Source organism: Lates calcarifer, linkage group LG12 (genome assembly GCF_001640805.2).
Source record: "Lates calcarifer isolate ASB-BC8 linkage group LG12, TLL_Latcal_v3, whole genome shotgun sequence".
Classification (NCBI taxonomy): domain Eukaryota; kingdom Metazoa; phylum Chordata; class Actinopteri; family Centropomidae; genus Lates; species Lates calcarifer.
Window position 1 is genome coordinate 26965788 of NC_066844.1, and position 13488 is coordinate 26979275.

Consider the following 13488-nt stretch of genomic DNA (forward strand, 5'->3'; position numbering starts at 1 on the left):
ATTAAAGCAGGGTAGATGGCAGTGGGACAGTTCAGAGACGAATGCCACATCGCTCATCCAGTCCCTTTGGAGCTGCTTCATATATGACTGTGGTCTCTTTTCATCTGTCCTCATTTCTTACTCATTCCTCATTTGTTCATTTTTGCTCCATAAAGCCACGTCTAACTGTTTCATTACGTTCTCATGCTTAACTATAAAACTGATTTATAAATCTCTCATTTATTGCTGCAGAAACTCCATGACTCCATTCTAAGGGCACATTCAGGAGAGATAATAAGGTGAGTGTGTGACTGGAAAAATGGGAAAAATGTAGAGCTGACCTGTGCACCCCTCTTCTCCACCTTCCCTTTCTCCTCACATGCTCATACTTGACAATACAGCAGCTTGCTCTCTGTTAACACACACACTCTCACAGGTATGGATGCAGCGCATGCGCTCCCACGCCCATACATAAACGCACACACTGAGGCTGTAAATGTCGCCAGGGAGGAAATGACCACAGCTGAGGTTTTATGGCTTCATCTGGTCTGTTATATTTATCTGACCCTCTCATGTGTTTACTGTTCCTCTCGCTCACACACACATTGATTATTCCATCACCATTTTGATGTAAGGTACGATAGAGGAAGAGAAACAGAGGAAGAGCATCCTATTGGGAGCACGCACCGAGGCTCTGCGCTGTTTTTTTTCTTTCTAACAGACAGATTGACTATGTGCAAATTCTTATTTATGGCGAGAGGTTTGGGGTAAACATGGCGGGAGGGGGAGGGTTTTCCACACACTCACACTCACACCTGGGAGATGCCCTGTGCTGAACCTTTCTTTTGCTGTTGGCTGCTAAGCAACTGTGTGGGACATTAAAATCATATGATTTATTAGAAATCTATAAAGTCAACAATGGAAAAACTATTTCCAGTTGTGCCACATACACAGCTGAGAACTCTTAACCCTTATGAAAACCATCTAATAAGTGATTTTCTTGTTTTCTAATGTTTTTGAAGACCTTTACCACACACACACAAACTAAAAAAAAAGGAAACCATAGTATCCTTGAAAACATTCTTCACCTTGACTACACTGCTGAATTTATGAGGCAGAGCTCAGTATTAATGCCTTGCAGGTGCTTCTGCTGCAGTCAAAACTGCATTAATCTAAGGTGAGCAGAAATCTGTTTAATGCAAGCTATTAAAATATTTCTTCACTCGACTTCCAGAAGAATTAAAAAGGAAGAAAAAATCCTACAAGTGCAGAATGCCAACCAGGCTTCTAGTGTAACTCCCTTAAATGTTGTGAAAGTACTTATCTGACAGATTCAAGTATTACTGTTCACATATTCAAGATATTTTAATGTGATGGAGGCAGTTTCTCCTTGATCTCAGTCAAGGCCGTCTGTGTTATGAATTTCACAGAGCGATGAAAACTGCCTTGGGCACAGCAGTGGTGGCTTGTTTGTTGCTGTGCACATGGAAGAAAGACTGTTACTCTGACCTTTAACACTGTAGTTGTGCCAAGAAAGAGTTTGTTTCTGACTGTGTTTCTCAACATCTTGATAAAATGCCAAAACCAAAATAAGCGCTGTACTTGAACTTCATGTCATATGTATTACAAGTATTTCTTGTGATGCACAAATACTCTTGAAATAAAATCAGAATCTCAAAAACTGCAGCTGGAAAGCTCATAGCCCTCAAGTGTTGACCAAAAACTTTCGTTCTTTATTTCCTCTATTCCCTAAAAATACTCTTACAGCTTCTCACTCCAGATATGCTTCCTGCTGTCCTGTCATGTCTGGGTCAGACAGACATCCACACACAAATACAAGCAAAGGAATCACAGGGCATCAAAAGCACACACACACACACACACTCAACCCTCTCCCCTCAGTGAGCCTCCAAACCTCTTTCGTCTCCTCACTCCTCTATCGGGTCCTCGGGGGGGAAGGGAAACCCATGAAATGATTCCTGACATGACGGATCACAGAGCAGCGCTGGTTGAGCCGTCTGATATCAACACTTTTCTGCCTGACTGTGGACAAGTAAGGCAGGGGGATTTGCAATGATTTCCCCTGGCTGTAGCTGCAGCTGTATCTGCTCCTGCTGACTGAAGTTACTGACGCCAGCCCACTGTGCAAGTTCACCCACACAAACACTGTCACATGGAAAACTGGTAACTCTGGTTTTAGTGATCCCTATTTTTTTACATTCATTTTCTCAGAATGGAAAGTTTATGTAGTGTTTCATGTACTGTGTAATTCTTATTTCATACAGCTTACTGAAACCACATCTTTAGTTTTTAAAATCAACTGCTATGTTTCTTTATCCTAGTTTGTGAGGGGCATGTTTGGACATACTGGGTTTTCATCTGGAGGCAAACCTTAATAGCACCTAAGGTTTGGACTATCTACTCGACTCGTGTCAGTGTTGGACTACAGTGTGTGGGTAAGCTGTCTCTCAAAACAGACTTGGACAGACAGGGGACATAACGTTAAAAGAAAGAACAATAAAAGTAGAAATTGTGTCTAGCTTTATGCTTCCTGATAAAAACACATTCTTTCTGAATAATAACACCCTGGATAAATCATCACTCGACCTCTCTGCCTTTGTAATGACTAGATTTACAGCCCAGTCACTTGAAGTCAGCTTGGTGGGAGATGCAGAATTCCTGTGATGCAATCAGTTGGCAAGAGGAAAGACTGTTTTTAATCCCCTCTCCCTCGTCCTCACAACTAAAGATCACATCTCAGATTCGCAGTGTTGTTTCAAACCTGTTAGTGGACTCATGCTTTTAGGCAGATGTGCGAACATTAACACTCGCATGCACAAACACACCCAGCAAATGTAAGGGATGAGACAGACAAAGACAGACAGATTCAGTATGTTAGCTCCAGCTGCTCACGTGAACGAGCGAAGAGCAAGAGGTAAAGAAAAACACCTGCAAACACCTGCTGACTCCAGTGCAAACCTTCCTAAGCACAGCAGGTCTATAAGTTCTCCACTGTTCTCAGCTCTGACGTGAACTTAAAATACTTTCTATCGGTGTCAGTGTTTGATGTTCAGGAAGACTGCTCATTAGCATGCCGGGACGCTCAGAGGTGTGAGCCACAACAATATTCTTGAATTTTTGAGTCTTTGGTTTCCTCTCACTCTTTCAGTTCGACTCATTATTTGGATGTTTCCAAGGACGTCTGATCAAAGTTCTGAGTGATTTAACGGATCGTCTTTTTCCGCTCATCATGTATGGCCCCTTAAGGAAAAATCAACCAAAGTGCTGGAGAAAGGTATCAAAACATATCAAGGTATCAAAAGTTCCCACTGCTTCCATTTATGTATCTATTTGGGGCTGTGTAGTGCAGACAGGGTAGGTGGAAGTACTCTATCTTTTTCATGAGAGATAAGAATTTTGTTCTCTCCTACTCTGAGGATTATATTGTTAAGAAATGTATGAGGTGCTTCTTTATCATACAACAGAGAAAGTTGTGGAATATTTTGCAAAAATCTTGTAGTTAACTCTTAGCCTCCTGTCACTCTGCAGAATGTCTTAACAGTAAAGAAGAAGAGACTAAACAGAAAGAAACACTGCAGCGGACGAAGAGGGAGAAAATTCACAGTCTCTACTCTGGATGACTTTTTTTTCCTGAATGAAAAATGTCTTACCTTCAAGAATGACTTCTTTGCCAGTTTTCTTCAGCGCCTGCACAGCCTCATCGTGTGTGGCTTCCCGTAAGTCATAACCATTGACAGACAGTATGGCGTCACCAACATAAAGCGCCTCAGTCTGGTCAGCAGCCAGGCCCTTAAAAATCTTGGAGATGAGGATTGGCATCTTGTTCTCCCTCCCACCTGCAATACAGAAAGGAAGAATAATGTTTTGTCTTCTAACCTGCTGTTTCATGTGTGGCACAGTGAAACCACAGCATTCAATCACCTTTGACCCAGGATCAGATTTACAAAGCAGCTTGGAATTAAGTTCTTTGCTACTTACACAATCCATACAAAGTGCAACAGTAGAGGCTGGTTAGTAGCCTCTGTGCCACACCTCCTCATATTTCAGCATTTAAGGTGTATGTACTAACTTCTGCAGTTTCCTGTCGCTTCCTCTCCCTCCCTCTCTCACTCGTTAAATGAAGGTCAGCTAGAAAGCTGATGGATCTGCCTCTCGCTGTGGGCTACTCTTCATGAGAAATATCGTCATTAATGTCAGCTGGCACTTGCACCCTGGCCTTCAGGCGAATGAGAAATTATCTAAAAGGGGATTACATTTAATTAATTTTAAACACATCTTCCACAGGTTGCTTCCTCTGGGCGATTCCTTAGGTTTTAACTCATGTATCTTCCTTTAGAGGCCACAGCGCAGTGCTCTTAATAAAGAAACTCCAGGGCTGAGCTGACGTCTTCTTATTATGCATGACGATCACTTTGCCACTCGTGTTTTAGAAAGAGGGATTTACCAGCTGCTTGACCGCTTCATGGCATCAGATAGTTGTTTACTGCTTTGCACTGAGTCTCTGAATCATGATATGCTGATTAAAATTTCAGAGTGGAGATGAGGTGAAGAGGAACCTTCAGCAGTGTTGGTGGTGATGTCATTGAAATTTTAATCACTGAGAGTATCTATCAAAATGAACCTGAATCATTTCTTTGAATCGTTAAATATAATAAATGCACTGGGATTTGGCACAGGGACATGAAGGAGACAGTTAACATATTTCCCCATGACTGATGATGATTGTGGACACAAATATAAAGAAGTGTACAATGCAAAGGAAAAGCAAAGTACAGCTGTAGATACTGTGACTGTGAGAGAACTGAATAAAGTGTTACCTTATAGGAAACATTTAAAATTCTCTTGTCCAATTCTTTGTAACAACAGGATCTTTTTGTGTTGAGTTTGTGAGGAGAAGGAGAAGTGGTAGACACTATTTACAGCAGCTGAGGGGAGCAGTAGCAACTCTGCTGCTGCAGACTTTCTGTGGAATAGCTGGTATTTTTCCACATTGAGGATCTGTTGAATCGATCAGTGCTCTCTCATCCTCTGACTCTCACTCAGTCCTTTGGTGAGACTGTAATTAACTACCCATTGATTTTTGAAAATAAAAAAATGCAGTCCCCAAATTCTGAGAAAAAAGACAGCTCAGTTGATAAGTTAGCGACAAGTGGTCCAGTGAAAAACTTGACTTGAAGGCTGCCTGGAAAACTAGGTTTGCTGATTTGGCCTCACCCTCAAGGACAATAACAGTATCAAGGATTTAAAAAAGATCATTCAGGGACATAGGCAGTGATTACAGGCCATGCCAGTTCATCTACCAGTATAAAAAAACTGTAAAACTCAACCCAGTCTTCTACATTGTATAAGCTTACCAGAAGAAGAGCTGTTTGTAAATGACCTCAAGTAAATAATGCTTGTTCATCCTATACATGTTATTTCTGACTTTGTCCCGTTCGGTTGAAAGATAGAATCGGGTGCTTTTATTTTGAAGGTACACTGCGGTAGGAAGTGAAACGGTTCGAGGGTCAAAGTTTACGAGCATGTCTTCAAAACAGAAGAAAACCTTCTGGTTTTGTTGATCTAGCACCTGGATCATGAGGGCACAAGGTATGTTCATGTTTCGTTTCACATATAAAGTCCTCTGTTTGATCGTTTGTTTAAGTTTGAAACGAGTAGATGTAAACTAGCTTAACTGCTGTATTAGCCAAATAAATCGACATTGTGTTGTGTTTGCTGAGAAGTTAACTCTCCTTGAGAGTTAAATTGAGCCTTCTGTTTAGTATACAGTATACAGTGAGAGTTTATACAGTATTTCAATGTGTTAGAAAGCCTTTAAAAGCTGTATTTTACATGTGATTTGCCCCATTCTCTGTGCTTTATATTGATAGGTGCATATAATGTGAAGAACTCTCAAGTTAAATATGCTGACTTACATTATAGCACTATGTTGGAGATGTGTATAAATAGCAACATCTTACATCTTATTAAATATTACTGGAATATTGAAGAGTAATAATTTCCATCAGGATGTGAAGGAAATATGTAGTTTTTTGTTTTCCTCTGAGCTCTTACGGTGTGTTCAGTTTGTTTTGAAGCTACGGTGTTATAAATAAAGCTTTTGTGAACCATCAGTAGGAGAGTTAGACCATCATTAATCTTCATCATTAATGTGTGGTTCAGATTATCAGTTTAAATAGTCTGACACCCTGTGAAGTCAGTGTCCTGCGAACTCACCCTCGTTCAGCTGGAGGATTAAATCTGAATACCTTCCAGTCACAAGTTGCTTCTCTAACCTTCAGGTTACCTTTACCCCCAGTCTGCACCACCACAGAAACTGTGGAGGATTATATTACTCTAAGATCTCTGTTCCCTGCATGACGACTCCACAGTACTACTACCAATACACAAACTGCAGACTTACTATCTGTATCTCCTACATGAAGGATTTAAAGCTTTAACACCAGACATCAAGCAGTTAGTGACTGCTGGGTCTACTGAGCAGGAGAGTTTCAACTCATTTCAAGTGTTTATGGTATTTACAGCAAAAAAGGAGATAACAACTCTATGATTTGCACAAAACTGAGGACTGAACATTTATTTAAACTTTATTTAAAAATGGCACAAATATTAGTAGAAAACTACACCAGAACTGTAGTATAAACCTCAGTTCATACCACAGTACTGCGAGGCAGCTGATCCAAGAACAAAATTAACTGGAATGAAAACTCAGTGATGCAGAGTAGATGTAGGATCTTGCAGACTTGGACAATGACTGCCAGGGCAGGATATGGCCAGTGACCTTTCAGCTTCATTAAAAACTGACATGCTAATATCTCGTGTACAAAACCCATGCTAATGGAGTGCTCGCCGCAGCACTTCCCACTTTACCAACTGCTGTGCTATCTGCTTTTAGCTGATGAATGGTGGTAATTTATGCCCAGAATCTATTTAAAGGAAATGGTTGGACACACATGAGAAAGACAGCCTTGTTACAGTTACAGAGGTGTCCAAGTGAAGAGGGGATGACTCTGGTGTCAGAATGACATGGCACTGGCAGGGTTTTCTGTAAGTGCAGGCTGTAGGCCATATGGCCGGACACTGAACAGTGAAGGAATCCCACAAAAGACAAGCTGAGCATGTAGAAACAAAATACGCTAACATTAGCGTTAACGTCAGCTGCTGACGTCCTGTCTCAGCTGACGAACGCCAGAAAAACTCTGATTATTAACATGACGCTACTTTATTCAGCGTTTTCTCCAGTTTTAATGATCAGGTCTGTTTCTCTTGGAGCGGTGGAGACCTCAGAGGACGATTCAACTCCAGGTAAAAACCTCCTGAACGATGAACACAGAAGGAATGTGAACCTAGAAACACGACACGCAATGACTCGTATGAGTCGTTTAACAATGCAAAAAATAACTCCTGCTAAATTCATGAGGTGTTGGACATTGCTGGACATTGTACTTGGACTTCCACTTGTGGAAACCACTGACTGGCACCATAAGGATGTAGGTACACTGAGATAGAAGATAGCAGTAGATTTTTCCCCTCTAACTGCAGCACTGAGTCAGACCTCTGGGCAGTTAAGGAGGTGAGGGCCAGCAGCAGTGACAAATACATATTCCACTGTTAAATGTCCTTTCAGTTTCTCCTCCTCTCTTCATACTTTCAGGTTCACTTCCAATCTCAAGCACCGCTCGCTGACATGACTGCTGAATGAACATCCTTGACATATTGTAGGAAAAATACTGTCAATGTGTCTGCCACTCCCACACAACTCTTAATCCTTCCATATTCCCTTCCCATCTCTGCCTTTCTTCCTACCAACTTTTCCTGTCAAACACAGTTCAGCTCCCTCAGCTGGCAGCCTGTCACTCACTTGACAGGAGGGTGGTGGTGGCGGAGGTGGGGTGGAGTCACTGGAGCTACCCGTGACAGGTAAATGAATGGTACTGGGTTATACAACACTGACACGTACCTAATTAGGTAGTTTTTTGAGCTAACAATGAGTTTATGGCAATAGTGCTCCTTTCAAAGAATTGAGCATGATCAGCACTAAACTTCATCAAACTTTCTCGGCAGTGCAGTGTCGTGCTAATGAGCACTGAAGCCAACAACAAAGAAAACAGATTTAACATGAATAAAATAAAGTGGTTATATATTCCTGATGAATGTGCAGAGCCACATAAAGAGAAAACCTTTTGTTACATAACGCTGCACCTGGGCTTTGTTAACTGACAAAAATATTGTGATTATCTGAGCTGGTCTGTGACAAAGAGTTGGAGGCACTGCAGAATGGTTTCATAACAATTTGTCCTAAAACTTCAAGCAAGTCCTACATAAGTGGGACAAAACACACTGGGACAATTAAAACAATGTCAGTGAGGCTATTACATCCAGAAAAAAGTCTCTGTGATTCTTTCCACCAGCTGCTTAATGTCAAAACTCAAAATCAGTACGACTACCACTGAGGCAAAACCCAGCGAGCTCACACCCAGGCAGCTGAGAGTAAACACCCAGGTCTGCATTTGAGTCCACTCCTCCTCTCTCTGACCAGCGGGCCTGTCTGCAGACCAGGAGCCTCATTTCCTCGGCTCTCTCTCTTAAATTTAGACATGTGAGAGTAAAGGTTGACTGCCTCCATGCTTGTCTGTCGAGCTGGGGTTGGCTCCCTAAAATTAACACTAGTGGAGTACTTCCACTCCCAGCCACATAGCTTTCATCTTTGGCCAATGACAACTGCCTGCTGCAGACTGCTCCTCTCAGCTGTTCACAATGTGGTGTCAGCTAGCCCACAACAACTTCTGCCGTGTTCTTTCATTTGCTTTACCCCTCTTGACACTCACTCTCTCTCTCTCTGTCTTTCTTTCTACTCGTCTGACCCCTCTGACTCGTGCTGTGTCCCGTTTCATCTGAGGCTTTGCTCTTTGTGCTTTTGCCTTTTTCTTTCTACCCCTCTGCTACACCCTTCTTCCTACCTCCCTTTGTCGCTGCCTTTGAACACTCAGCATCACAACAATGTCAAGGCAGCAGGGTGCCAGCTGTGATTTTGTTTTAATAACATGCTGTCTGATTTTCGAAGCCACCCATTTCCACAGAGATGGACATTACATTTATGTCATTAGGGGCTGGCTTTACTGTTGTTGTTGGTGGCAATGGTGGGGGAACTAAAATTAACATGTAGCCGGCAGCTACAGTGATGAACTGACAGAAAGTCTACAGCTGTCCATTAAACCGACCCTTGGTGTTTGTCGTGTCGTGCACAAATCACCATCATAACTCCAAAAACCAAGGAGACTGAACCCTAATCTCAACCCACTACAGTGACATAAAGAAGCAAAAATGTTGGTCACCTCCTGGAAATAAAATCCAAACATTCCTCAGACTGCATTATCACTGTTCTATCTAGTCTATCTTTTGTATTTACATAACTTCCCAGTGCTCAGCCTGGCTCCCAGTCCTCTTCACTCTGAGATCTCCACTGAGATAGAAACCTGTTGCTGCAGGTCGAGGAAACAGGACAAGGAAAAGGCTTTTATCAGCCGCTGCACATAACACAACACAGGAATGTGAGCCTGGCTTGTAAGATGTGGAGCGGTCACAACCTTTTCCTGTTGAGAGCTTATAGGCACAATCATGGTGTAACCTTGATGTGCAGCAGCACAGTCTTTGTGCATTTGAACTGCTTGAAGATACCTTATAGCCAGCCACAGTGGTTTATCTGTGTAGAAACAGTGAGGGATTCACATAGCTTTTAATTAGACCTCACAGCCATAGATTTTAGTGGCAGCTCTCTCTTTATTACAAGTGGAAAGCACTGATACATCGTTTACAATTACAATGTAAGTAAAACAAAGTTTTAGAACTATCAACTGCAAACAGATGCTAACAGCTGGCTTATTCTGCCTGTGTTGGTTAATCCATGATGCGACCCTCCTGAACCAAAGAGAAACATTATAAATACCGATCAGAGTTGGTATCGCAGTTAAAGCTATTAGAAGTTGTATGGAGACCGTCATGTGTTTGAACAGGTGTTTCTGGGACCAGAGAACTGAGGAAACCTTTCCCCACAAATGGAAACTACATATGATACAGTGCCATGGATTTTACTCCTGTCATTAACTGAGCCACGTTAGTTTGTGTTTCACTGTGTATTAGCAGTGTCTGTGTGAATGCCCACAGTCACATACCTTCCCTATCCTTACTCCACAGCAGCTAATTGCCAGCTCCGGTGACTGTGGGACCCTGAAATGGTTCCCCACTGAGGTGAAGCGCAGCTTGAGATACTCACAGCTGTCACTCTTTCTGCACAAACAACAGCAACAATTGATGAAGTGTGTGTAGAAGGAATGTATATTGATAAAGCGCGATGGAAACATTTCATTACGGACGGGTTTAAGTTTAACGGTCGAAGTTTACTGACAAGTCGACGGTTGTTTTTCTCGGCGTCCTTGACACAAACTGCTCTCAAACTCGTCGCCGAAACTTGTTTTAACTGACACTAACTCGAAGCTCATGAATGCAGTGGTTTTGATTTTCATTCTTTTAATCTGCCGTACCTTTGATACTGATCCCGAGTCCTCCAACATCTTGCTTGGTGACTCGCACGGTGCGCTTCACGTTGGTGATGGTTTCCGGGACCGGGGACGAGCTGAGGTTCGGGGGGTCTCCGTTGATAGCACCAGCGGGAGTCGGGTTGGGCTTCGCGGGCTCCTCGGAACCCTCCCCGGGATTCACCGTGAACGTGTCCTCGGTGAGCGTGGCCAACACCCGGATCCAGCGGTCCACGGTCACACGAAGTTCTAGCAGTCCCGTTTTCTGCTCCTTCATCGCGGCAGCCATGTTCAACGCATTCCTGGAATAACTCTAGACGGGCTGGCAGTCCTGTGGAGAGACAGGGGGTGGAGGGCTGAGTAGGGGGCACACACATACTCTCCCTCCCTCCCTCCTACTTTGTCCCCCTCCAAAGAGGTTTATCCAGTAGAAGTAAAGTTAATTGAGGGTGATACGATTAGCAACGGTGTTGACACACACACTCAAAGTTCAAAGAGCCTCATGTTAAGTCCCTCCATTAATGAAGTGTGTACGGTTGAGTCACACATAATTAAGTTTTGATATATTCATTTATTTCTTTATTTATTTCAGATGCATTGAACCACCCGGGCTCAGATCACAGATCTAATTTGCGATGTGCCCAACAGACACTAAATCACTGCTCTGATATACACAGACTTTATGTCATGAAGAAAATAGAATCAATAATGCTTCCAAGGATAGAAATACTTCTCTGCCTTTCCAGTGGAGAGAGCTCATATCAGGCATGAAATCCACAGATCGTCTTCAGCTTAAAGCCTCCTGACAGAAAACATGCATACAATGCAATGTTTAGAAACTTATTTTAAAAACCATGTTGCTGAGGAACCTTTCAGCTTAAAACAAGGAGAATTATTTAGACTTTTTAGTTCTGGTCCAAAATATTTATCACAAAGAAAAAGACAGAATTCAGGCTGATTTAGTCTCAGAGGAGCAGATGAAGATGATGCCAGCTCAGTAACTGAACACCCCCCAATCAAGAACCAGTAAGATCTTAATAAAAGGCAGAAAAAGGGACAAGCAGGATGTTCTCTAAAGGCTGGTTAGCCCAGAGCTTCTCCTCAGTAGGCACTAAATGAGCTGGCAGCACACTATATGAGCTCTGATAAAGCAGAGTTATTACTGGACATAGACCAGAATCAGAGTGGTTGATGCACCAGAGCAGGAATTCTTCATCAGAGTAATTACTGGATAACAGGTTACTGTTTGGTAGAGCATAGCTTCATTGTTTGATCAATAGTTTGATTCACACCTACACATTTCTCAGGATATGTTGCTTCACTATTTTCAGACCACAAGAAAACAACTTCCTCTTTTGACCCAACTCAGTTTTCCCTTATTTTCCTCCACCTTCCATCAGTCTGATCTAAAGCTATTTCATGTAATTTGCAGTTACTCTGTCTCACGTGCACAAATAACTTTATGCTGATCGGTAGTTGTAATTTCTCATTTTTTCTTTAAATAACCTAAAGGTCAGCTCCTGCAGAGAACAGAGAAGTCTATCTGTCCTGTTTAGTGAATTCACTGTAAAGACCTCAGGGCTTCTTACACAGACAGCAAGACTGTAACATTCTCGCTCAACTCTCTGATTTCTTTCTTTATATTATTTATTAATTCATATGAGCTATTTTATTTGCAGCTGTCTGTTGTTGAGCTTTTGTGTATGGGCTCAGTAAGCTGATGACCTGCCCTTCTCTGGATCAATAACACTGTCTGAATCTGAATTTGTATTTCAAATAACAAAACTCTGAGCTGAAAATGCAGTCTAATGTTTGTCTGACTGGTTTGTAATAAGGTGTGATTTCAGCAGTAATAAGGCATGACCAAGACATGGATACTGCACTGTCTTGGTGACTCAGCAGAGATACTCGTAATTACACAGAGTAGACATTAAGAACATGCGTGAGTCACTGAAACAAGCTGATGAAGCAGTCCACGTTTCCTTTACTCTATTGCATCTGTAAGTAATCTTACAGTCCATCAGCTGTGTGTGTGTGTGTGTGTGTGTGTGTGGCAGCCTGAGTTGCATCTGCTTCACAGCAGGTGAAACAGCAAATAAGTTACAGCACCCAATTTTAGAAAACACTCTTCTGGGTGGGCTGGTGAGGGCAGCGGCTCCCTTAATGAAAACAAGTTTGGAACATTGACTGAAAATTGCTCTAAACCCGTACAGATGGTTTAAAGATGCTCATCCATTAATAAAACCTCCTCATAACATTAAAGCAGCTGAGCAGACAGACTACTCCTACCTAAACAGCCGCATTCACTTAGAATGGGTTCATGTTTTTCTGGTTTACATTGAGCTGTAGCTTTATTTCATATAACTGAGTTTCATTCATTGACTGAACATAATGCACAAACTGAACAGCCTGCTCAACATAAACTGTGGTGAAGCTGGTTCTTAATCTTCTGTCTCCCTCTAGTGATTAAATGGCTTCATTACTTCAACACACGTCAATTCAAACACAGCTGGAGCCTCAGGCTAAAGCTTCTCTTAGTTATTCAGTGTTTTCTGCCTTTATTAGTCTGAAAGACATTGAGGAATATTATGTGTATTATTGCTTGTTGCCAGTGTTATTGTTGTAACGACAAACAAACCAGAAGTAATAAAACAAGTCAAAACAGCTTTAAGGCAGTTTCTGACTTTTTGAAGATATTAGCATCATTTGTCTCTTTGTTCTAAAATGAGACCAGACTGACTGAAGTCTCTCTGACCTTTTTCATACAGCTATAATAGTATATTTTGCACATAGATTAATGTTTTGAGTATAAGATTAAAGATCCAGCATTTCTGTGTCATCAACCAACATTACAACACAATCTGTCAGGGATTAAATGTACCTCAGTATTAAGTTCATATCCGACCATATGTCTGGTAAAATGCATGCATTGTTTAAGCAAACAACTCGAGAC

General features: G+C 41.9%; 1 protein-coding gene and 1 long non-coding RNA gene across 2 annotated transcripts in view; one reads left to right on the forward strand and one right to left on the reverse strand.

Moving 5' to 3' along the window:
- Nucleotides 1-11008, reverse strand: part of snta1 (syntrophin, alpha 1) — a 30112-nt gene extending 19104 nt beyond the window's left edge. The window contains 2 exon segments of the mRNA XM_018703866.2: nt 3651-3836; nt 10542-11008. Of these exon segments, the coding sequence (XP_018559382.1) occupies nt 3651-3836; nt 10542-10824 (469 nt within the window). The 5' untranslated portion in view covers nt 10825-11008.
- Nucleotides 1851-4837, forward strand: LOC108902123 (uncharacterized). Its single transcript, XR_001964008.2, has 4 exons — nt 1851-2163; nt 2322-2435; nt 3149-3274; nt 3529-4837. It is a non-coding gene; the product is annotated as an uncharacterized LOC108902123 (long non-coding RNA).
- Nucleotides 11009-13488: the final 2480 nt, after the last annotated feature.